The sequence below is a fragment of the Heteronotia binoei genome, chromosome 3 (assembly GCF_032191835.1).
Source record: "Heteronotia binoei isolate CCM8104 ecotype False Entrance Well chromosome 3, APGP_CSIRO_Hbin_v1, whole genome shotgun sequence".
Classification (NCBI taxonomy): Eukaryota; Metazoa; Chordata; class Lepidosauria; order Squamata; family Gekkonidae; genus Heteronotia; species Heteronotia binoei.
Genome location: NC_083225.1, coordinates 87,403,755 through 87,427,915, shown reverse-complemented (window position 1 = coordinate 87,427,915; position 24,161 = coordinate 87,403,755). Strand labels below are relative to the sequence as shown.

Sequence of the window (24,161 nt, the reverse complement as noted above, 5' to 3'; positions counted from 1 at the left end):
CTTAGGCGGCTCAGACATATTAAAAGCTTAGGCGGTTATTGTGTGGCTAAGCAGAAGCACATAGAGTGCATCAAATGGGAATATGAAGAGAAAAGAAACTAATCAAATAACTTTTTAAGTTTTTGCTCAAAGCTGCTTTCTAAGTCCATGATAAAGCTAGGATCAGAAGCAGAAATCATAGCAGGAAGACCTCTGTTCTTTCCACTGAACTTGAGCTCTGGCATAACTATCGGTTGACTTGGAAGTAGCGTGTTGCTGGTTTTTGAAACATAAATGAAGACACTGAGTGTATATTTTCTGCCATTGTATAGGCATATATGCCTCGTGGGAAAGCAGACATTTCTGGACCAGACAAGTGTGATGCATCAGCACTGTTAAACCTTTTCAATTTCTGTGATCACTTCAGCAGCATTGATCGGACAAAAGTAAAAGAGGTAATTCAATAACAGAAAATGACATTTCTTTTGTTCATTCTTAGCAGGGCTTCTGCTAGGGAAACTGCATCCATCTCCTGCCAAAGTCTCACATGAAAACATACAACTTTTCCCAGGTTTTAAGTCATTCATGGAGAATTCAGAAGGGACTTAATTTCTCCCTTCTCCCACAGGGCTGTGGGATTCGGAGGAGAAGGTTGGAGGTATCAAAGAATAACCACAAATAATGGCTGGCTATTAAGCCAACCCACAGTTTGTTGGCCTCTGATTCTTAGCATTACCTATATTAATATCTTCGTTTTTCTTTCTGGGAAATACATGTGTCCTGTATAGCTTAACAAATTGTAATTAAGGCTGAAGTGAGAACAAAGAACCATGGCACAGGAAGATCAGTGATAACAGGACTATCTACTGCCTCATGTGCTCAGTATTTTTACCTGGAAGACAAAAAGTATTAAGTTTCTGCCCATAGTGAGAGATTGCCAGGAAAGAAAAAAGTTATTTTCATAAATCATTATGATTCTTGGAGAGGCAGGGTGCATAGTACTTGAAGGATGAAATGTTATGCTAAAAAGGATCCTAATGAAAAAACTGAGATCTTTTCACACTCTTTCAGATGACCTTCTTTGAATGATTTGCTTGATGTCCATTGTAGTGTAACGATATGCATGGTTCCTTCCACTAAGCCCACTGAAATTGACAAATGGTAAATTATTTTTGTCTTGGTGATATTTTCTTAAGTTCCCTAGGGGAACTGTATCTTCTGGCATCTTTAATAAACAAAAATGTTATTCCAGCATAAGCCTTTGTGGACTAGAGCTGACTTCCTCACATGCAACAAGTGGACACGTTTGCTGACCTGAAAGGCGATAAAAATTTTTTGAAGAGAGACTTCAGTGTGAAACTGCTGAATTGTGATCCATTAAGAAATTTCACATTACCTGCCGTCTGTGGCTTGAACAAGGGATTTCTTCATCATTACAGTTGTTAAATATCTTAACAAACCTGGAGCCTCCCTTTCATTACAGATGTTAACTAGTTTAGCATAATTAGTAAATGGCATCTATATTTTTCTTGCTTAGATTTGAATGCTGTATATTTGAATTTTACCCTGTAACTCCTGCATTTCTTGGTTTCTTGACCCTGTTGCTTGTTTTCATACACCTACATAACATGATGGTATAACATGATGGTATAATTGCATCTGAAGAAATGGACTCTAGTTCACAAAAAGTTTATGCTGGAATAAAAATGTGTTAGTATTGAAAGTGCTACAAGACCCTTGTATATCATGGATTAAATCCAGCCAGCCATCGGTGAAAGGCACTGACAGCTGCAGATCTTAACAGTTTTTCCCTTCCCCTTTTCCCTTTCTGACTTAGGAAGATTGATTCCCTGGGTTACAGGACCCACATAGTAATAGCAATAAGAGTTTGTCATGGATTCTGACCGTAATGGTATAGAATCATGTACAAAATAGGGCTAAAAATTTGCTTCTTAGTTTTCAAACCAGCAAACATTTATTGCTTTTTACAGTCTCAGGTTTACTCCCACTTGACAAAGATTATTTATGAATAAATGGCCCAGAGCAGAATAAGCAGAACACAGTTTGAAACAAATATTCCTTGGCAAAGCATAATTCAGTGCTCAAAGGTGTCTTACATCATACCTTCAGAGGAAACAAATTGGATGGTTTAATAAAGTTAAGTGAGGTTCACATAATTGGGCATATATAAAGTAGCTACATGCTAGGGCCCCTGAATCTCTCATAGTTGGGTTGCAATGCCACTGTCTTATCTTTTTCTTTAAATGTTTTGGTAAGAATCTTAGAAATAGTATTTTATTTTTAAAATTTAAGATAGGATAAGGGTTGACATGTATGCTTTTTATTTCTAAGCTCATTGACTGATGCTAGTGTTTCTTGTATAATTATTATTCTTTTTTATTTAATTATTTCCATCTTGTGTGATTCTTGGCTTGAATACAAGGGTTTTGCCTGAGGCTGGAATAAATAAACTTCTGGCATCTCTTCAGTCAGAGGGCTTATTACCTGCCAGATGTTTAGAATAGTAATCTAATGCAGACTTGTAGTGTAGTGGTTAATGGGTTGCTTTGGAGTAGACAAAGTGACTCTTGGTTTCTCCAAGCCTATTTTGGTAGCAGTGCTCCCCCATAAGTGGGATAGTAACCTGTAGAAAGGTGATGGACTACAGTGAGGAAGGGGGGAATTGCCCTTCCTTTTTCTTTGGTTAGTAGAATTCTACTGATGGAAGTGGGAGTGATTTCTACCCCCTCCCCTCACTGACCCCACCACCAACTTCCATGGCTGGTATTCCATACAGGTCCTATGACTCTGCAAATCAACTTTGCTGGGATCAGAAGGGTCTGTTGGAGGGAGGAGAAAGAGGGGGAAATTTGTGACCCATTAACAAATGGCTTGCTGGTTCCAACCCCATAAGTTCCCTTGTTTATTTTTTTTGTGTGTGTTGTGAATATCAGTTGTTCGCTTGTTTGCTTTGTAATGTTTGCAATTGTAGTCTAAAAGCTTTTGTATTTACATGACTTCTGATATTTTGAGTATATACTAAAAGTGATTTGTAAATTGCTCATTCCTTTCTTCATCATGTAATTCCAAATGAAGAGGACATACCTGAAGTTATTAGGCAAGTTTTGTCATACTTAACAGTACCACTTAACAGCTTTTTAAATTAACGAATTGACCATTCTTCCAGAAAAGGCAGAATCAATTTCAAACTATCATTCTATTCACTTTAGTACTGCGTATGCATACAAATGCAAAATACATAATGACAGATTGCAGTAGATTATCAGGTAATCACCCCTGTAAGAGATGCCAGTGATTACACTGGTACTTATACTCAAGAACTATAATATCTACAAGATGTTTATTACATGAAGTGTTTTCATTCTAGTGACAACCAGGGCTTTTTTTGAACAGGAATGCAGTTTCAGCTGGCTTAGCATCAGGGGTGTGTGACCTAATATGCAAATGAGTTCCTGCTGGGCTTTTTCCTGGTGACAACTATGTGTGGTTCTGCCATGAAAACTCAGTTGCTAGCTTCCAAGCTAGATCTGTAACTTGAGAAATGGTTCATGCTTATGTTGCCCCTAATAAATAGATCTGCCTGTTTTGCTTCATATAAACGTCTCTAGGTGATTAAGTGCCGCAATGAACTAATGCATTCTTCAGATATGAAAGTCTCTTCTTCCTGGCTGGAAACATTCGAAAATCATGTTCAGAACTTGTTAAAAGAATTCCAACATGTTCCAGAGGCTGAGGGAGCACGTACAAGGATAAAGAAGGTAACACTTGCCACTCTTCATTGCCTGTAGTTATTGAGGAGGTTTTTGTAAAATGTTATTAACAATCAAATAATAGATATATACGTAAATATGAAATTACATAACATACATGGCCAATCTAAATGCTTTCATGTCCTGCCTCCATGGACATAGAAAACGCTTCATCAGCCGCTGACAATTTTAATACTGTTTCCAATTATGTAGTTGCCAGTTCTATTCTTTGTATCTTTCTTGACCACAGAAGGTCTACTGTATGGTCGTTTTCGCACTCACCTCCAGCCGGCGCGACCCCCCTCTTCACCGCGCAGGATCTGCGCGGATTTCGCACTAAATGCCGCGGAGCAGCCTTTTGCGCCGGAAACTCCCGGCGCAAAAGCCGCTCAAACGTAAATCGCCAAAAAGCAGTTTGGCGTTTGCGCGGCTTTTACGACGGGAGTTTCCGGCGCAAAAGGCTGCTCCGCGGCATTTAGTGAGAAATCCGCGCAGATCCTGCGCGGTGAAGAGGGGGGTCGCGCCGGTCTGGAGGTGAGTGCGAAAACGACCTATGTGTATCTCTATTTTTCTGATGACCAGTTAATTTCACTAAAGTATAGGTCTCTTTTATTTTCAGCAAGGAGTTTTGTAGCCTATGGATTTTTTTTGTTTTTTTTCATTGTCTGGCAAAAACCAGCCTGGCAGCAATTATCATATGTAAGGTAACCATTTGCTGATTTCCAGAGATACCAGGTAAGTAATTCAGAACATGCCAACGTGACCTCTGGATTAGAATCTGAAAGAAGCATGTTGCTTATTACAGTATTCAAGAAACCTGAAAATCTTTCCTGTATAGGTTATAATGAAGATCAAAGGGAAAACCTCTTGAAGGCAATTAAGGTGGAAAAGAACAAACTTGATAAAATTGACACAAAATGCTCTATACCAGGGGTGGCCAATGGTAGCTCTCCAGATGTTTTTTGCCTACAACTCCCATCAGCCCCAGCCAGCATGGCCAATGGCTGGGGGTGATGGGAGTTGTAGGCAAAAAACATCTGGAGAGCTACCGTTGGCCACCCCTGGTCTATACAAAGCGAAGATTCTTTGAAAACAGTGATAAAGCTGGTAAATTATTAACAGCAAAGTTAAGAAAGAAACAAGCTAAAGAAAATAATTGTTGGAATAAAAATGAGGGTTGGTTCAATTGTGTCAAGTAGTAGCTTAATTTTTGAGGCCTTTACTGAATATCATTGAGAACTATACAGAACATACTCCAAACAGGGGAACCCGGTGAGCAAACACCCAACCCTGCTCCGCCTCCCCTAAGTGAACTTAAGATGCTTAAATTTAAAAGGAAGATAAAAAGTTAATGGATGAAAAAATAGATTTGCAAGAAGTGGTTACAGCAATTCAAAATCTCAAAGAAAGCAATTGGATCTGATGGTCTTACTCCAGAGTTCTATAAAATTTTTCTTCACGTAATAAAGTTACCTCTGTCACAAGCCATCAACAACATATGTTAGTCCAGTTGCTATCTTAAAACATCGGCTGAAAATAAAATTATAGTGAACCATAAACCCTTAAAAGTGTCTGCCTTCATTATAGGGTTGCCCAGTCAGGAAATATCTGGGGACTTTGAAGGTGGATCCAGGAGGGGGGTGGAGTTGGGAGACTTTCCCATTCCAAATAAATAATAAAAATACAGCCATGCAATTCCCTTGAATATAGTCTTCATTTCCTCCTCCTCTTTTTTGCCTTCAAGGGATTCCCTGTCAGTTGCATTTCCCCTAAATAAATGTGAACACACACAGGGCTGGTGCTAAGCATTCTGCCACTAGAGGCAGACCCCTGTGCCGCCCCCACCCTCCCAGCTCCCTCATTTTTTATTTTGTGACGTCCTCGTGAGGCCCCTTTCTCCCTCCACTACATTCTTTGTAGGCTTCCTTGGAAGCCTCCAAAGAGTGTAGTTTTTTAAAAGCACCCAGATCTGGCCCCGTTTGCATGCCAGGCTCCTCTCGGGGAACCTGGCAAGCAAACATCCAACCCTGCTCTGCTTCCCCACAGTGCAGGGAGGCGAAGCGGGCCGGATCTGGCCCTGTTTACACACTGGGCTCCTCTTGGGGAACCCAGTGAGCAAATGTCTGCCCCTGCTTCACCTCCCCACGGTGCGGGGAGGCGAAGTGGGGCCAGATTTGACTCTGTTTGCATGCCGGGCTCCTCTTTGGGAACCCGGTGTGCAAACACTGGGCCGCTCCACCTCCTCGTGGTGCAGGGAAGCCAAGCAGACCCGCTGGCATGTGGGGAGGGGCACCCTAGGCAGCCACTTACATGGCCTACTCCCATGCACTGGCCCTGAACACACACACTCTAACAGAGCGGCCAAAATAAACAGTTTGCAGTCCACACTTTTCTGCTATCACTGGAACAATTTACTCACGGGAGTTGCTGGATGTAACAGTCTGCTGTATTTCAACCAACTTCTTCAGACTAACACAGAAAATGAAAGTACTGAGCAGAGCAGTCTAGGGGATGAAGTTTTCTTCCATCCCATAATCAGGTTCTAGTTAACTCTTTACTATCCCTTTTACTATGCAAACGACTTCTGAAAAGAATGCAAAACAGAGGTACTGGGCTCTCCGTCTTTCTCTCTCTCACACTCACTGGGAAAAACCATGTGGCTCTGCCTGCTCCCTGCGTCCCCACAGCTTTAGTGTTGCTGAGATCTAAAGGCACACACACACACCTTCCAAAACCCAAGCAGTTTTCAAGTTTCTAAATCTGCAAAGAAGGAAAGGCTGTTCGGGCAGGGCTTCTCTCCACTTGCCAGCTGGCTGGTGGTGGGGAGGAGCCTGCAAAATGGGGGATCCCCCACTGGGACCTGGGGGCCGGCAAGCCTACCTCATTAGCTTTTATCGACTTTCCAGCCTCTTAAATATAAACTGCAAAATCTTGACATCTATTCCAGTAAACTAATTGAAGACTATAACTGGTAGGTATATATCACCTGATCAGACTGGCTTCATACCAGATCACCATATTACCTGTCAAGCATGGTGAAATTCCATTGATAATTGATTGTTATAGGGTCCTGTCTAACACTGGTCTGTGAAGTATCATGGAGGACCCAGCTTTGCTAGCTCTGTTATTCTTTCCCTTCCCTCTTCTTGCTTTATTGCCTGATAAGCAGAAGTAATGAGAAATGAAACTTGAGAAGAAGTACTAATTAGCACCTTCCCATACATTCCTGGTAGGGAGTGCGGCACATCTGGGGAAAGCAAGGACAGAGTCCTGATAACACTATGAGAATATAGACATTTATGATAGTTTAAGTGCGAGAGCTACCCCGCAACCCCATCCTTTGGAATCCTTTTGAAGTAAGTCTTAAAAGTATTGTATCAATGTATTGGCAGCATTACTCTCAAGAACCTGTTATACAGAAAGTATCCGTCTATCAATAAACGTAGTCTTTGTATAAACTTCGACTCGTCATTGAACCCGCATGCTTGACATTTTGAGATTAATCTTGCAAGAAGTTTAACCACCCTGGCAACTTTATAACCGAATGGCTGAAAAGATTCCAGGGAGCGGTGAACTTCCAGAACCTGAAGAAAGGGCGAGAGCACCAACACCACCATGGCACGTGCTAGACGCCCGGAGGGTCGCTGGAAAGGGCTCCCCTCTCCACATTCAACAACTCTTGGTCACCCTGCGTCAGTGGCAACCACGTATCTCTACCACCACGATGGATGAGGCCCCGGCGCGCAGAGAGGCCATCCTAACCAGGCACATGCGCCAGGTGAAGATGGCCAACGAAGAGGGTGAGGGGGCCGAGCCTAGAGGGGAGCGCAGCAGTGACTGGCGCGGAAGCCGACCCACCTCTGGCCAAGGTGGTTGGGACCCACGAGGTAACGGGCCCAAAAGAGGAGGAAGACGAGATTGCTTGAGAATTCCAAGCGATGGTCCAAAAGGGAGTCGAAGAGGTTGCCAAGGGGTTGCGGGATGAGATGCAAGCGATGACCACCATGATGGCTGGAGAGTTCAACAGGCAAGTCGACCAGATTCTAGGGATGACTGACCCGAGAAGAGCCCCACAACCGCCTGTGGCTAGACCCTCGACAGTACCGCCATGGGCGCAACTGGCGGCACCCCCGGCCCCTCGAGAAGGGGGCCGAGGAAGGGAGTTGGAAGCCACCTTTGACGGGGACCCTGAGGTGGTGGAGTTTTTCACGATCCAGGCTAATAGCTACATGCATTATTGGGGGAACACCTTCCCTGATGAGTTCAGTCGTGTGGATTTCCTGGGATCGAAATTGAAGGGGGCCTCCAAAAGATGGTATGTGAGCCTGTACGAGGCCATGAGCCCAGAGCTGGACTTTGTGGCTATTTTCTTACATGCTCTACTGGCCCAGTATGAGGACCCCCTGCAGGAGACCCGTGCATTGGCCGCCCTGAGGGACATGCAACAAGGCTCCAAGACGATTCGTGAGTATGCGGCCGAGTTCTGCATCAATGCAGCCAAGGTGAGGGGGTGTTGATGAAGATCGAGCATTTCACCCCTGGGCTGAACGCGAGTATCTTGGATTGAGCCCTGCAGCAGGCGAGACCAACCACCTTGGTGGGATGGATACAGCTGGCGGGGGAAGTGGAAACCAACATGAAGCGAGTGGCCATGCAACGCCAGCAACAAAGCAGCAAGTCGGGCCGTGATCCCAAACCAGGCGTAAAGACGGAGGCGAAGAAAACCCAGGTGGGGGGAGCAGCTGGGAAGCCCCCGGCGACCCACAAATGCTTTCAGTGCAGGGACCTGAACCACCTGGCCAGCAGCTGCCTGAACCCCTCTCGACCACCATCTAGTGCCTCCAAGACAAGCACTCCGACTCCAAAGAAGCAGACCGGCCGCCCTAAGGACGCGGCGAAGAACAGCGCAGCCGCGAGCTCGATGCCTGACAAGGACACCATTGTCATCGATGAACTGAGTAAGATGTCCTGGGAGGATGAGCCGGCGGGAAATGAGGACGACTTGCTCTAAATGGTGCCAGTCAGCAGGTCACCGATGAACCGGCACCACTCAGGGTGAGAGTAACGAGGTCGCTATATTTTGTACCAGTAATTTTACTAAACAGCAGACTCAAGAGGTTCGTGCAGGTGAAAGCTTTGATTGATTCGGGCTGCACAAGAGACATAATCACCCCTAAGCTGGTGGACGCATTGGGGCTTCCCACGACGGCTTTGCCGCACCCCATCCAATTTGAGCAGGTGGATGGGTCAGTGATGAGAGGGGAGCCATGCGTGTTAGAGACTCAGTACCAGTGGGTATTAAAGACCACTGGGAGCAGGAGGCATTTGTAATAGCCCCATCCTCCTCTTATGATGTGGTTTTGGGAGTAGGGTGGCTGGCCAAGCACGAGCCAGACATTCGGTGGGGAGACCAGACGATAGAATTCAATGATCCGAGATGTTGGGCCCACCATTGGACTAAGGAATGGGGTCCCAGTCCGCTGCCCCGAAATGAAAAGGTTTGCTTGACAATGGAAGAAGTCCAGACGATCCCTAAGGCTTATCGAGACTTAAGGGGGGTGTTCAGTGAATAGGGAGCCGATGAACTTCCGCCCCATAGGGACACGGACTGTGCCATTGAACTGATCCCAGGACAGACTTTGCCTAAGGCCAAGCTGTATTCGTGGGTGGGCTAAGAAGGTGAAACTGAGGAAGCTCCTAGATAAGAACTTGAAGAGAGGCTTCATTCGACCTGCCACAGCTCCCCCATGCAACCCCTGTCCTCTTTAGGAAAAAGAAGGACGACTTGCTCAGACTTTGTACTGATTTTTGGGGAATTAATGGGATTTCCACCTCCAATGCCTATCCAATACCCCTCATCAAAGACTTACTCAGTACTAAACTGGACTTGAGGGATGCGTACTTCAGGGTACGCATCAAGGAGGGGGATGAATGGAAAATGGTGTTCAATACAGCAATGGGACAATTTGAGTACCTAGTAATGCCATTTGAACATATGAAGCTGCCTTATACTGAATCAGACCCTTGGTCCATCAAAGTCAGTATTGTCTTCTCAGACTGGCAGCGGCTCTCCAGGGTCTCAAGCTGAGGTTTTTCACACCTATTTGCCTGGACCCTTTTTTGGAAATGCCAGGGATTGAACCTGGGACCTTCTGCTTCCCAAGCAGATGCTCTACCACTGAGCCACCGTCCCTCCCCCCGTCCCATTTGGGTTGCAAGGAGCACCAGGAGTGTTCATGAACTTTATCAATGAAGTGCTGAGAGAGTATTTGTTTAAGGGGGTGGTGGTGTACCTCGATGACATAATTATCTACTCACAAGATCTTCAGTCGCATGTAAAATTAGTGAGGGAGGTTCTCAGCACACTATTGAAGCATAAGCTGTATGCTAAGTTGTCAAAATGTGAGTTCCACAAGACCGAACTCGACTATTTGGGTTTCAGAATATCAGGGGAGGGGCTGGCTGTGGACCCGAGTAAGGTTCAATCGGTATTAGACTGAGCTCCCCCGAGGACACGTAGACAGCTCCAATCATTCCTCGGGTTCGCAGATTTTTACCGAACCTTCATACCGGGGTTTGCACAAATAATGTTGCCCCTCACAGAGTTGCTGAAAACAAAGGGGAAGGGTCCAGACTCCAAAAAACCGGGGGCAAAGCTAAATTGGACACCGAAGTGTCAGGAGGCGTTCAGTAGGCTCAAACGGCTGTTCACAAGTGAGCTGGTCTTAAGCCACCCCAATGAGCTGAAGCCTTTCATTGTGCAATGTGATGCTTCCGACGTCGCTGTCAGAGCCATCCTTATGCAAAAAGATGAGGAGGGAAAGCTAAAGCCCTGTGCCTATATTCTAAAAAGTTTTCCCAGGAGCAGAGAAATTGGTCGGTGTGGGATAAAGAGGCTTTTGCTGTGACTTATGCTTTAAAAATATGGAGATCATGGCTCGAAGGCGCCAAATTACCCTTCGAAATTTGGACCGATCAGAAAAATCTGGAGGCGTTCACCAGTCGTCGTAAAGTAAATGAAAAGCAAATTAGGTGGGCGGGGTTCTTTTTCAAATTCGATTTCGTGCTAAGGCACATTCCAGGGAGTAAGAATTTTTTTGGCAGACGCCTTTTCGCGCCTTCCTCAGCACAATAACCAAAAAGAGGAGGTGGTGGACTCCTTAATCTCCCCTTCCCAAGTAGCCGCCATGGTAACCACCCGATCCAAAACACGGCGGAATCTGCAAACGGAGAAGTGGGGGGGGGGGAGAGCGCCTGGCCACAGAAACTGAAAAGGAGGGGAAAAACCAACCGAGTGAAGTGCAAAAGAGGGAGGATGGGTTTTGGTATAAAGATGGCAAGCTTTATGTTCCTAAGAGCCTCCGGTTAGAGGTCCTGCAATTCTGCCATTCCAACAAGCTAGCTGGACACTTTGGGTATGTGAAGACACTGCATCTGATTAATAGACAATTTTGGTGGCTATAGCAGCGCCCGCCTCACGGCCTCACTGGATCTCTTTATTTCAGTCTCTTCGGGGTATTTTACTTTGTTTATTTGATGGAAATATAATTCACTTCAGAGGGGACCACAGCAGCTTTATTTGTTTTCCCAAAAATATAGGCTCTCGAGAACTTTAACTTAAACCACAGATTTATTATAATACAAAGTCTTTAAACTGGGGATATGGGAGATATTTACACAGGCTAACACGTTGCTCAGTTGTTTCAGGCTTCACATTAACTTTTTCTTCCTTTGAGTTTCTCAGTTACACAGTTCACAGTTTCCCTATAACTTGCTCTCTCCACCTCTAGCAAAGGTCTGGCCTCTTGGGAATGATGTGCCAAGTCTCACCCCTCGACTGGAGTCCCTCTCTCAGCCCTTCTGGTGTCTCAGACCCACATCCACTCCCTCAACCACCTCTCTAGATCTTCAGAGTTGTCTATAGGTGTCTGTGACCATTCAGGTCTTGACTGACTCACACACTTGTTCCTCACACACAGCCCTCTTGGCTGGTTTTGTCGAGCTTGCAGCCTCTGGAAGTCTTTCCCGCCACTGTCTCAAGCTCCTTCACAGGATCAGCTGTCCCCTCAGCCTCTGTCCGGCACGAACTGACCCTCTCAGTCTCTGTCAGGCTCCAACACTGACCAACTGACTGAATCACTGCCTCAGCAGCTTCTCTCTCTCACAGACTTTTTTTTCTCCCTCCCTGAGAGTTCTGAGCACTTTGCCCCCACCCTCAGGTCACCTGACGCAGGCCCTGTGCGTCTTCAGTTTCTGGTTAACCCCTAGCTTTCCGTCACAGTGGCCCTCTATGAAAAAGGACGTTTCTGAATTTTTGGCCTCCTGCCTATTTTGCTTAATGGCAAAAAAGAGGGGAGGGAAGCCCCCCGGGCTGTTAAAACCTTTAGAAACAGCCACACGTCCTTGGTCTATAGTGTCAATGGATTTCATAGTTGAACTACCAGCCTCGCAAGGAAAGACCGTAATTCTGGTAGTAGTGGACACCTTTTCCAAACAGGCGCACTTCATTCCTTGTGCGCAATTGCCAACCGCTAAGAGACTAGCTTATCTGTTTTTTCACCACATTGTGAAACTCCACTCGTTCCCCGATAAGATCATTAGTGACAAAGGGCCACAGTTCGTTGCCAACTTCTGGTGTGAGTTTTGCAAACTGATGGGTATAGAACAGGGGTTGAGCTCAGCTTACCACCCACAGACGGACGGACAGACAGAACGCGTGAACGCACTGTTAAATCAATACTTATGGTGTTATGTGAACCACCAACAGTCTAACTGGGTGGACCTCTTGCCTTTTGCCGAGTATAGGTAGAACAACAGCATGCACAGTTCAACCAAGGCTTCCCCGTTTCAAATTGTAAATGGGTATGAGAGAAAGCCTGTTCCATTGTTGCCAGGGGAAGAGCGAGCCTGAGACCCCACCTCGTTCGAGCAATGGTGGGGCAAATTAGAGAGCAGTTGGAAGAAAATTAAGAGAACTTGGAAGTAGCCAAGGAGGCTTATAAAAAGCAGTATGATAAATCCCATTTCAAAGTGGGGGACTCTGTGTTTGGGTCAACAAAAAAACTTCCACTGAATCAGCCTTCAAAGAAGCTGGCTTATAGATTTTTGGGTCCTTTTAAGATCAAGAGGGTAATTAATAAAATGACAGTAGAACTGGAGTTGCCCAAGATGTTTAGTAAAATACACCATGTCTTTCATTGCCATCTTTTGCGAAGAGACCCGGGTGGTACTCCTTGGCACCCTCGACCACCAGCTCCACAACCTATCCAGATTGGGAATCAGACATCATGAAGTGCAAGAGTTATTAGATTCAAAGATGAAACGGGGAGTGTTGTATTATTTGATTAAGTGGAAACATTTTCCAGCCAGTGAAAATGAATGGGTAGCAGAAAAAGATGTTTTAACCCCTGACTTGATAAACAAGTTTCATAAAGCGTTCCCTCAGAAACCCCGAGGTTGATGTTAGGGGGGGCAGTATGTCAAGCATGGTGAAATTCCATTGATAATTGATTGTTATAGGGTCCTATCTAACACTGGTCTGTGAAGTATCATGGAGGACCCAGCTTTGTTAGTTCTGTTATTCTTTCCCTTCCCTCTTCTTGCTTTATTGCCTGATAAGTAGAAGTAGTGAGAAATGAAACTAGCTTGAGAAGAAGTAATCAGCACCTTCCCATACATTCCTGGTAGGGAGTGTGGCACATCTGGGGAAAGCAAGGACAGAGTCCTGATAACACTATGAGAATGTAGACATTTATGATAGTTTATGTATGAGAGCTACCCCGCAACCCCATCCTTTGGAATCCTTTTGAAGTAAGCCTTAAAAGTATTGAACCTGCTATACAAAAAGAACCTGTTATACAAAAAGAACCTGTTATACAAAAAGTATCTGTCTATCAATAAATGTAGTCTTTGTATCAACTTCGACTCGTCATTGAACCTGCATGCTTGACAATTACCAACATTATATGAAAAGTTGTTTGATGTTGTTAAGAAAGATAAAATTAAGTTAGCTTTCTTGTTTTTAGATGCTGAAAAAGCCTTTGATAGAGTGGAACATAGCTTTCTGATAGAATCTTGTAGCATTTGGGTTTGGAAATAACTTTAAAAAGTGGACAAGTGTGATTTATTCACAATGCTGTGCTAAGGTAAGCATATTTGGTATCTGTCTTCATAGATAGATATCACCAGAGGCTTACAACAATGATGCCCCTCTATGCCCTCTTGTTTACTCTCTTCTTAGAATCACTGTCAATTTCAGTGGGAGAAGAACCAAAAATCCATAACATTAAAATAGGAGCAGTCTATTATAAAACTGGTCTTTATACAGACGATCTTGTCATTTTTTAAACAGACGCTGAGCAGTCCAGTAAAATACTAGAAATTCTTATTGCATCATATAAGAATGTTTCCAGGTATAAATTGAATGCATATAAACTTCATATAAACTTAATTGGATGCAAAAAAGATAACTGTATTTGGTATATGGGATATGAAGATTACTGGTTAAATAAAAACAATGATGGATTATTAAAGATTAATTGTGACCCAATAATAGCAAAAACAAACCCATAGCTCCAACTTTGGAAAACCTTGAACTTATCTTTCCTTGGATGTGTAAACATGATAAAAATGATGATTCTTCCCAAATTAAAACTTTTATTTCATAATCTCCCAGCTGAAATTCCAGAAAAGATGTTAAAAGAGCAGCAACTATTATTAAATATATTCATTTGGGATAAAAAGAAACCTAGGATATGATACAGCAACATGTATGACGAAAAATTAAATGGTTGCTTGGAGATACCCAAACTTAAAATATGCTGTCTGGCTGCCAGAGTAAAATGGTTGAAAGACTGGCGATTAAATACTTATGAAAATACACCAGCCTTTATAAAACAATCCTTTGTAAAGGTACTTCTGAAAAGTAGTGATGAGGAAAGAAAATAGGAAGAAATACTATAATAATGATAACACTATCATAAATGTAACACTTAATGTATGCAATCAAGTTAAAATTGTCACCAAGATTCTCTCTTAGCTTCTATTATATTAGTGAGATGAGCCTGGAATTTCTCCTCTTGAGAAAGTAGGAGTTCACAGGATTTAACAATTACAGAAACTTGATAATTGACCACCAAGTAATCCTGTATAGTGATATAAAGGATTGTCTAGAGCCTACTATTTCGTAATTTGAGGATCTCCAAGTCAGAGGCTACCAATATGAACTGATACAAAAATGCTATCTTAATATCATTGCTTGTAGTTTTGGCTGTTGTTTATGGCTGATTTATTATTCTTCATGGTAGAAAATAAAGAAATGGTAGAATATGAAGCCAAATGTCTTAACTGTGTAATTGTTTAGTCAAGGTACTTGAGGCTATGTCAGAATCAGTGTTCCCTCTAGGCTGAGTTAGCATGAGCTAGTTTATAGATTTTTAGCCTCCGCTCGCACATTTTTGTCTTAGCTCAGGAAGGATGACCCCAGAGCGCACTAATTTATGCAGTAGCTCACAATTTTAATGCCAGTTGCTCACAACTTTAATGCATCACAAAGTAGCATTTTTACTCAAGTCTCAGCAGCTTAGGGGGAACATTTGTCAGAATGTATTTTTTTCAGGGGATTTGTGTAGACCAATACAATTTAACTATTACAGTTTTATTTCCAAAGTAATTACTTTTCATTGTCAATAAAATTATATTCTGTCTATATGTAATAGATGGCAGGATAAAGTTACTTCGGACTAGATAGCTTTGCTGTTGAGTGGCACACATTAATGCTGTTTGACGCATTAAAAGGAGAGGTGCATGTATAAGAGTAAACAAAATCCACTACCCAAAGACCTTCAGGTGTGCCCAAAGGCATGGTAGCGGATTTAAAATATTGCAAAATAAGAAAAGTAAAATTAGATGTTTTAAAAATATTCACAAAGTGGCAGGATCATTGCTGTGGAGGCATTAGCCATCTGGTTATGAACTGTTAACAAACTGACTGAATGTGTACTCTCAAATTACCACTATGGTCTCTAATGAAATGTTTTTTAAACTGGCTGGCATTCAGTAGGGTGTGTGATGTATGGTAGAATTGTCTCTTCCAAGAGTTATGTAACCAGTTCTATTTGTAGGCTTAACAGCAACACTGCCAAATGGCAAACAATTTTTAAAATTGGTTTTGATTGGAATTTGATGTGGCCAGGGGGTGGAGGTTCTACTGTTCAGGGGTGAAGGTAGGGTTAAAAATCTCATTGGATGTACTCAACTCCCTGAACATATTTGGATTTTACTTGTTTATTAGGTACCTCACGATATTCACATAACCACATTCAACACAGTAGTTACAATATGAAGAAGTCACATTTTCCTTGTTTGTCAAATATTGCACTGTGAGTGTTAAGGCAATAGTAACATATATAGTTTATAGCCTGAATCGTTAAATCCAATCCCTTAAATAATTTTCTTACCAAACAGCTTCTAACAGTCATTTTTCTCACCAATCAAATAGCTTCTGTCATCTGACTGGGCTGTTCACGTACCAGAGGAGGATCAGCTTGATGGACTGGAAGGTGAAATGAGTCAGAGCCAGATCAGTGAAATAGAAGCAGTGTTGATAAAAGAGAGACTTCATGAGATCATCCTAGCAATGGAAGTGCAAGGAATGATGTCAGACGAGGTAACTAAAATGTAAAACATCAAAGCAGGCATGCACTCATGCTAGATTTTGAATTTAATCCTATGTCATAAATAGAGTTTATTTTGAGTTTAAATCAATATGTACTAGAATGCTCAGAGGAAGGACAAAGACATACTGTTGCCTTTTTAAAAAAAGACCAGTACAGCTGAACTCCAAACCACTTTACTGAATTTTACAGCTAGGCATTTTTATTCTGGCGTACAAATACACAGCTGCCTGTTGAGATTGCATTTTTCAGTATCCTGTGATTCCATGTAAATTCTGAATTTTGTACTACTTACAGAATTCAGAATCCCATGAGTTTTCATCTTTTTAAAAGCTAGTTTCTAGCTGTTATGGCTGTGAAGATAGGTGAAATCTTAATAGCCAGCATGCAGATTTGGGGGTCTTTGGTTCTCAGGGAATAGGGCTTCTGTGGCCTATGTATCTTTTTTTTCTTTGTACATTTACAAGTCTTAGAACTATAGCTATTCTTGGCATAGAATTTTGGTTACCCTGCTGAAGCTCCTTTTTAAAGGACAACATCAACACAGTTTGAGCTTCAACAAACTATGCGCAGAATTCTAGGGCTTCTGCATCTCCTTCTATTTTTTTTTTTTGTACTTAGCCTGCTTCCTTGAAATACAATTTTAGAGCCTCCTTGGTTTGCCTTTCATCTGCCATAGGATTTACAGTATAGTCAGCAAATGGTTGTGCTTTCAGAAATTGTGGCATGATTTATTTTTCCTGTGCTTCTGGAAGATGCCTGGCATTATTCATTTCACCCTTTGATTTACTGTCAAATAGTCATGACTTTTTCTTATATTAGCATCCTAGTTTCAGCTGTGCAAATGAAAAGCAAGTTGTGCACACTGTATACTTTTTAATCCACACCAAGTGACAACTTCATGTATGTAAGCTGAAGCAGTTCAAAAACAGGAGGCTTTTTTTTCTCTTTTACTTGGTAGAAAATGCAAGCACTTCCTCATTAGTTTGTGGAAATCTTTTAAAAACCAGCAATTCAGGTCCTTACAAGAAGCATTAAAGAGACAGATGAAAGTATGGTAAAGTGCCTGCAGAGTTGGGGGTGCAAATAAGAAGTGTAAGGAAATTCCGGTTCTGCTGTGAAGTTCTTAGTGACCATGAATGAGTCTTTCGGTTTAAAGCTTGTGAAATAAGCTTCTTAGAGAAAGGATGAGGTACAAATGAATGCATATTTCAGATTGTAAACATTGTATTTTCTGACTTAGGATGTCAATAAAATACAGACTGTAAGGAACTTCTTAAAGCACAACCATGATCTTCAAAGAAACTTGGAAGCAGAAATACAGAATCTGGAAGTCATGGTACAATTGTACAGCCAAAAGCAATCTACAAAAGATACTCAAGAAGTGAACTGTGAACAAGAAAAAGATGAAGGCAAGTATATAGTTTTAAAATGTCATCAGTTATATCTTTCTAACTACATTACATGTGACCAGGGCGTTCCTTGCAGGGAAAAAGCCAGCAGGAACTCATTTGCATATTATACCACACCCCCTGGCATCACCATTGTTTTGCACAAGGCTTTTTTGTAGAAAAGTCCCAGCAGGAACTCATTTGCATTTTAAGCCACACCCCCTGATGCCAAGCCAGCCAGAACTGCGTTCCTGTGTATTCCTGCTCAAAAAAAGCCCTGCATGCAACTTTACATCTCTGACATTTATAAAATGCCTGGAAATAATGCTGTCACATGAAAATTTCATTACATCAGAAGATACAGTTCTGAGTTTTTAATGTCAGCACTCGTGGGCAGATTTAGTACTGGTCAGTTAGTTTGAATCACTGTGTGAAATTTCCTTTCTCTGTAATTCTTAAAAGCAGAATGCAGCCTTTGTGATGCTTTAACCTATAGTCATTGGTCCACATTACCCTTTCCCCTTGATACCATTGATCACATCCTTCTGGATCACCTTTCAGGACTGGAAGGCACTGTTCTATGGTGTTTCCAGTCCTACCTGAAGGGTAGGTTTCAGAGTGTAGTGGTGGGGACTGTTGCTTTGCCCTTGGGGGCCCTATGGGGTCCCCCAAGGTTCTGTCTTGTCCCTCATGTTTTTCAACATCTATGTAAAGTTGCTGGGAGAGGTCATCTGGAGATTTGAGCTGAGCTGCTGCCAGTATGCAGATGACACTCAGCTCTATCTTGCACTAGAGGCAGGTCCCAAGGAGTCTGTGGAAACCATGAACAGGTGCCTGGAGAGAGTTTTGGAATAGCTGAGGGCTAACAAGCTAAAATGTAATCCAACAAAATGGAGGTGCTGTTGGTTGGGGGAAAGTCTGATTCAGGATATGGGTTATCACCTATTCTGGGTAGGGTTGCAATCTCCTTCAGGAGCAAATTCATAGCTTGGAGGTGCTTCTGGACCCAGGCCTTCTGTTGGATAAACAGGTGGTATTGGTTGCCAGGGGTGCCTTTCAGTAGCTTGACTAGTGACCCAGCTGCAGCCCTTCCCAGACATGAAGGGTTTTGCCACTGCTGTGTGCCCTAACATCTAGATTAGATTAACACAATGCACTCTACAGAGTTGTTCTTGAAGACTGCCCACAAGCTACAGGTGGCACAGTATGCTGTGGAGAGAATCTTCACTGGAGTGGGTGATCCATTTGGAGGGGCCTTGCACATCCAGTGGTTCTATAGCTTCAGGTGCATAATGGTATGCTTTAGTGAAGTCATTTGTTTTCATAGAATTTTACTGAATAGGTATTAATATGACCAAAAAATCAGTACACTGAGATTAATCTTATCAATGTTTTTATGTTTTAGGTTGTCCTTTACAAAAAAGGAAGCGTACACTGTGAAGAACTTGACTATACTATGAACAGTTCTAACATAAGAAAATCTTGCAACAGAGTGATCTCTTAAAGTATCCTGAGGGATCATGTATATTGAGACTTCAGAGGGCACATTGTCATTAACTTTGGAAACATTCAGAACACCCTGCTGCTGTACAGTGGATGCTTTTAGTTTAGCACTGTGTTCTCTGCACACTAAGGCAATTGCTCACACTTCATTTCTGTACAAACTGTTTGACACTCTGTGTTTCTATCAGTAATACTCATCAGGACCATCTGTGGAAATCCCAGCAGAATAGAGCAATCCATTTGTAATCGTTCTTTCCTTATTCTGCATTAGACAAAGGATTGTAAACAGACTGCTCGGCTAATGGCAACATGTTCTGCTTGTGCAGGAGGTTCTTCCATTGGCAGAATGCACCATCCTTAGCTGAGCAGAATGGTAGGTTATAACCCAGTATACTACATAAAGCATTATCTTCCCCCAAGAAAAACTAGCTGTCAAGAAATGTTTGTGTAATTGTAGTTTGTTTTGCTTTTCTACATTGAATTAAATCGTGTACTTTTGAATCAAAAGGAGGTTGATCAGCAACAGGCTGAGTAAAATTGTGATCATGTATTGTGTGTAAGTGCCATCAAGTGGCCTCCATCTTATGGCAACCCTATGAATTAATGACCTCCAAAACGTTCTATCATTAAACAGTCTTGCTCAGGTCTTGTAAACCGAAAGCTGTGGCTTCCTTTATTGAGTCAATCCATCTCATGTTAGGTCTTCCTCTTTTCTAGCTGCCTTCAACTTTTCCTGCCATTACAATCTTTTCCAGTGACTTGTCTTCTCATAATGTGACTGCAGGGGACACTTCATTTATATTGTTTTCACACCAATGGGGACCCAAAATAGCTTACAACATCCCCCTTCTCCATTTTACCTGTGCTTATCTTCTATATAAATGTCTTGGGAACCAAGCTATTTTTGAAGCAGTTTTGATTGATTCAAAATATTTCTCCCTTCTCCATCAAAGGAGTAATTACTCCATGCCCCTTTCAGCACTGTGCCCTTCTCTGTCCCACTGAGGATGAGCTCAGGGGCATCTCAGTATAAAGGTGAACCCTTATCCAAGAATGTTTCCAATTTCCTTCAAGCATGAAGTACACTGAGAGAGTTGGCAGCCAGTCTAGTTTACTGTTCACAGTAGTTACGCTTCTATGGGTTGCTTATTTGATAATCAGGAACATGTTCAGCCTTGGTTGCTGCAGCTATATGTAAGGAGTGACAAAATACAGTAGGGTATTCAATATTGATTGAAGAAGAGATATACTGAATATATGACCATCAAACACTGATACACATATTGTGATGCCAATACAAAGTGCAAATATTTTTATATACTATCTTAAGTGGTCAAAGACCGGTAGAAACTTATACACAATCACAATTCAGAATAATTCCACATAAGTGTCAGTGCTAAAAATACAATAAGCATGCTAAACAACCTTTTCCTTCTTCAAACACTGCCCATGAATGAAAAGTCCATAAATGAGATCCAGATGAACAGCCACAATATCAACCAAATCTTGCTCAGAGTGGCAGAAGGTTCTTTTCAAATGAGTAGCTGAATGTAACCATTGCCTGATCCTGAACAATTATAGTCCTTAGCGATGAAGTTGTTGTCAGATGTACAAGAGTAGCACATGGCTTTCTGGATGGTTGGCTGTTTTGTGTGTAACAACTTTATCAACTTGCTTCTGAATCTTTCACCTAAATCTCAAATGGAATGGTTGTGAACAATAATAAAACAATGCTAATCTTGTAAGAAGCAGGCAGAAGCAGAATGATTTTTCTGTTCTTGCTTGGCTTTGGTGGTTGGGAAATGGAACACGTCTGATATGGTGAAGAATCAGTAGACTGTTACATTTGTAGTGCATATTGGAAGTATGCAAATTTTTGCATACTGGTTTTGAATCCTTGCAAATGCCTCGAGGTATATTAAAGTGAGACTGGCCCAGTCATCCAGGAAATTTCATGAGAAGAGATGTGAATCTCTATCCCTAGTCCTTCCTTTAGCACAATGTTGTTGTTCAGTTGCACAGTTGCGTCCGACTCTTTGCGATCCCATGGACAAAGTCACGCCAGGCCCTCCTGTCTTCCACCATCCTCCAAAGTCCAGCCATCTCATCTTTTGCTGTCCCCTTCTTCTTTTGCCTTCTGTCTTTCCCAGCATCAGAGTCTTCTCCAGTGAGAGCTCCCTTCTCATTTGGTGGCCAAAGTATTTGAACTTCAGCATCTGACTTTCCAGGAAACAGTTAGGGTTGATTTCTCTTAGGACTGACTGATTTGATCTTCTTGCAGTCCAAGAGACTCTCAAGATTCTTCTCCAACACCGCAGCTCAAAAGCATCTATTTTGTGCTCAGCCTTCCTTATGGTCCAGCTCTCACAGCCATACATTACTATTGAGAACACCATCGCTTTGACTATACAGACTTTTGTTGGCAGGGTGATAGCTCTACTTTTCATTATACTGCTTAGGTTCGTCATAGCTGTCCTCCCAAGGAGCAAATTTTATGGCTACAGTCACCATCTTCAGTGATCTTGGATCCCAGAAATGTGAAGTCTCTCACTACTTCCATGTCTTCCCCTTCTATTTGCCAAGGTGTGATGGGGCCAGATGCCATGATCTTAGTTTTTTTTATGTTGAGGTTCAAGCCTACTTTTGTGCTTTCCTCTTTCACCCTCAACAAGAGGTTCTTTAGGCCCTCCTCACTTTCTGCCATTAGAGTGGTATCATCTGCATATCTGAGGTTGTTGTTTTTCCCGGCAATCTTAATTCTGGCTTTTGCTTCATCCAGGCCAGCATTTCGCATGATGTACTCTGCATATAAATTAAATAAGCAGGGTGACAATATACATCCTTGTCAAACTCTTTTTCCTATTCTAAAACAATCAGTTGTTCCATATCCTGTTCTGACAGTTGCTTCTTGACCCTTATACAGGTATCTCAGGAGACATATGAGGTGATCTAGTACTCACATCTCTTTAAGGACTTGCCACAATTTGTTGTGATCCACACAATCAAAGGCTTTAGCATAGTCAATGAAACAGAAATAGATGTTTTTCTGGTACTCCCGTGCTTTCTCCATAATCCAGCGAATGTTGGCAATTTGATCTCTAGTTCCTCTACCTCTCCAAAACACAGCTTGAACTTCTGATGGTTCCCAGTCTACATACTGCTGAAGCCTAGCTTGTAGAATCTTTAACATGACCTTGCTGGCATGTGAAATGAGTGCAATGGTGTGATAGTTTGAACATTCCTTGGCATTACCCTTCTTTGGGATTGGAATATAAACCGATCTTTTCCAATCCTGTGACCACTGCTGCATTTTCCAAATTTGTTGACATGTGTGCATCACTTTGACAGCATCATCTTTTAGGACTTTGAATAGCTCAACTGGGATACCGTCATCTCCACTCACTTTGTTGTTAGTAATGCTTTCTAAGGCCCATTGGACTTCACACTTCAGGATGTCTGGCTCAAGGTCAGCGATTTCACTGTCATGGTTGTCAAGGACATTGAGCACAATGACTAGCATGCAGAATTAGAACATTCTTCCACTGTCTCAAGAACATAATTCAACTTCCCTTGTTTGAGGAAAGTATTCAGCCACCTCAGCTGCTCTTCACTGTAACCAGAGGCCATAACAAAGCTGTGATGAGGTCTTGCTCTATTTACAGCTTATGTTTCTCTGTTCTTTTTACTGTCACCATATAAGAATATGTAAGAGCCCCGTGGTGCAGACTGCACTATTGCAGTCCAAGCTCTGCTCATGACCTGAGTTCAATCCCGGCAGAAGCTGGGTTCAGGTAGCTGGCTCAAGGTTGACCCAAGTCTTCCATCCTTCTGAGGTTGGTAAAATGAGTACCCAGCTTGCTGGGAGTAAAGCATAGATGACTGGGGAAGGCAATGGCAAACCACCCCGTAAAAAAGTCTGCCATGAAAACATTGTGATGCAGTGTCACCCCAAAGTGGGAAATGACTGGTGCTTGCACAGGCGACTACCTTTACCTTTTACTTTTATATAAGTATATATTTTCTAAACACCACTATCTTCAATTATCTAGGAATCAAACCGTATTATTAAATCAAGGATTAAGAGCAGTAACTTAGAATAATCACAAAGTTCAGGTCACACAGATTATGAAAAATTCCAGCACATTTTATTTCGCACATATTAGAAATTCTATAATGAATTGTGATAGGATAGGCACACAAGAATATTAAGATTAACCCTAAAAGATGCAGGATAAGCATGCTCTTAATACGCCCAAATCTAAAGATTTTTAGCAGTATAGCTGATGAAAGACAAGTGGCCTATGATACAATTTTACTCCACAGCTTAATGTGGTTAATTTGTTATTAGTGGTGTTTAAAACTCAAGTTCAGCAAGCCAGCCAACTTGGCACCCTAATACAATATTTGTGATCTTCTGAAGATCTACCTTTCTTGTATACCACAGGCACAAATTCAGAGATAAATTAGTCCATTAATTTCAGTTGAATTAATGTTTAATGGTTATTTTTACACATTTACTCACTCCATGGTTACTGACTCACACAATTTTTTGTATATCTTTTCAATGTGGGTAGTGGTTATTTATACATTTTGCACTTCCTTCCCTGCATCTTGTAATGCTCTGTTCATTTCTCTATCAAGATCTTCCCTCTTATCTGAGGAGGGCTGCACCAGCTTATAGGCAGAGAAGAATCTTTCTGTTAGAAATCCCAGATTTTACTTATACCTAGGAAAACAGAAAATGCAGTTCCTATCCATTATCCCTACATAAATAAGAGTTTAAGCATACTAGAAATGGATTTGCAAAGTAAATGCCTTCTGTATTGGAACAGGAATCCTATATC

At 42.2% G+C, this 24,161-nt stretch overlaps 1 protein-coding gene across 2 annotated transcripts in view; it reads left to right on the top strand.

The window, feature by feature from the left end:
- C3HXorf38 (chromosome 3 CXorf38 homolog) overlaps positions 1 to 19,722 on the top strand; it is a 34,048-nt gene extending 14,326 nt beyond the window's left edge. Inside the window, exons 3-7 of one of the 2 annotated variants that reach the window (XM_060234132.1) lie at positions 312 to 425; positions 3,609 to 3,758; positions 16,249 to 16,416; positions 17,667 to 17,835; positions 19,220 to 19,722. In XM_060234132.1, coding sequence (XP_060090115.1) covers positions 312 to 425; positions 3,609 to 3,758; positions 16,249 to 16,416; positions 17,667 to 17,835; positions 19,220 to 19,254 — 636 coding nt within the window. In that variant the 3' untranslated portion in view covers positions 19,255 to 19,722. Of the gene's footprint in view, positions 1 to 311; positions 435 to 3,608; positions 3,759 to 16,248; positions 16,417 to 17,666; positions 17,836 to 19,219 lie in introns of both variants that reach the window. The other variant, XM_060234131.1, reaches the window with a different exon arrangement.
- The last annotated feature ends 4,439 nt before the right edge of the window (positions 19,723 to 24,161 follow it).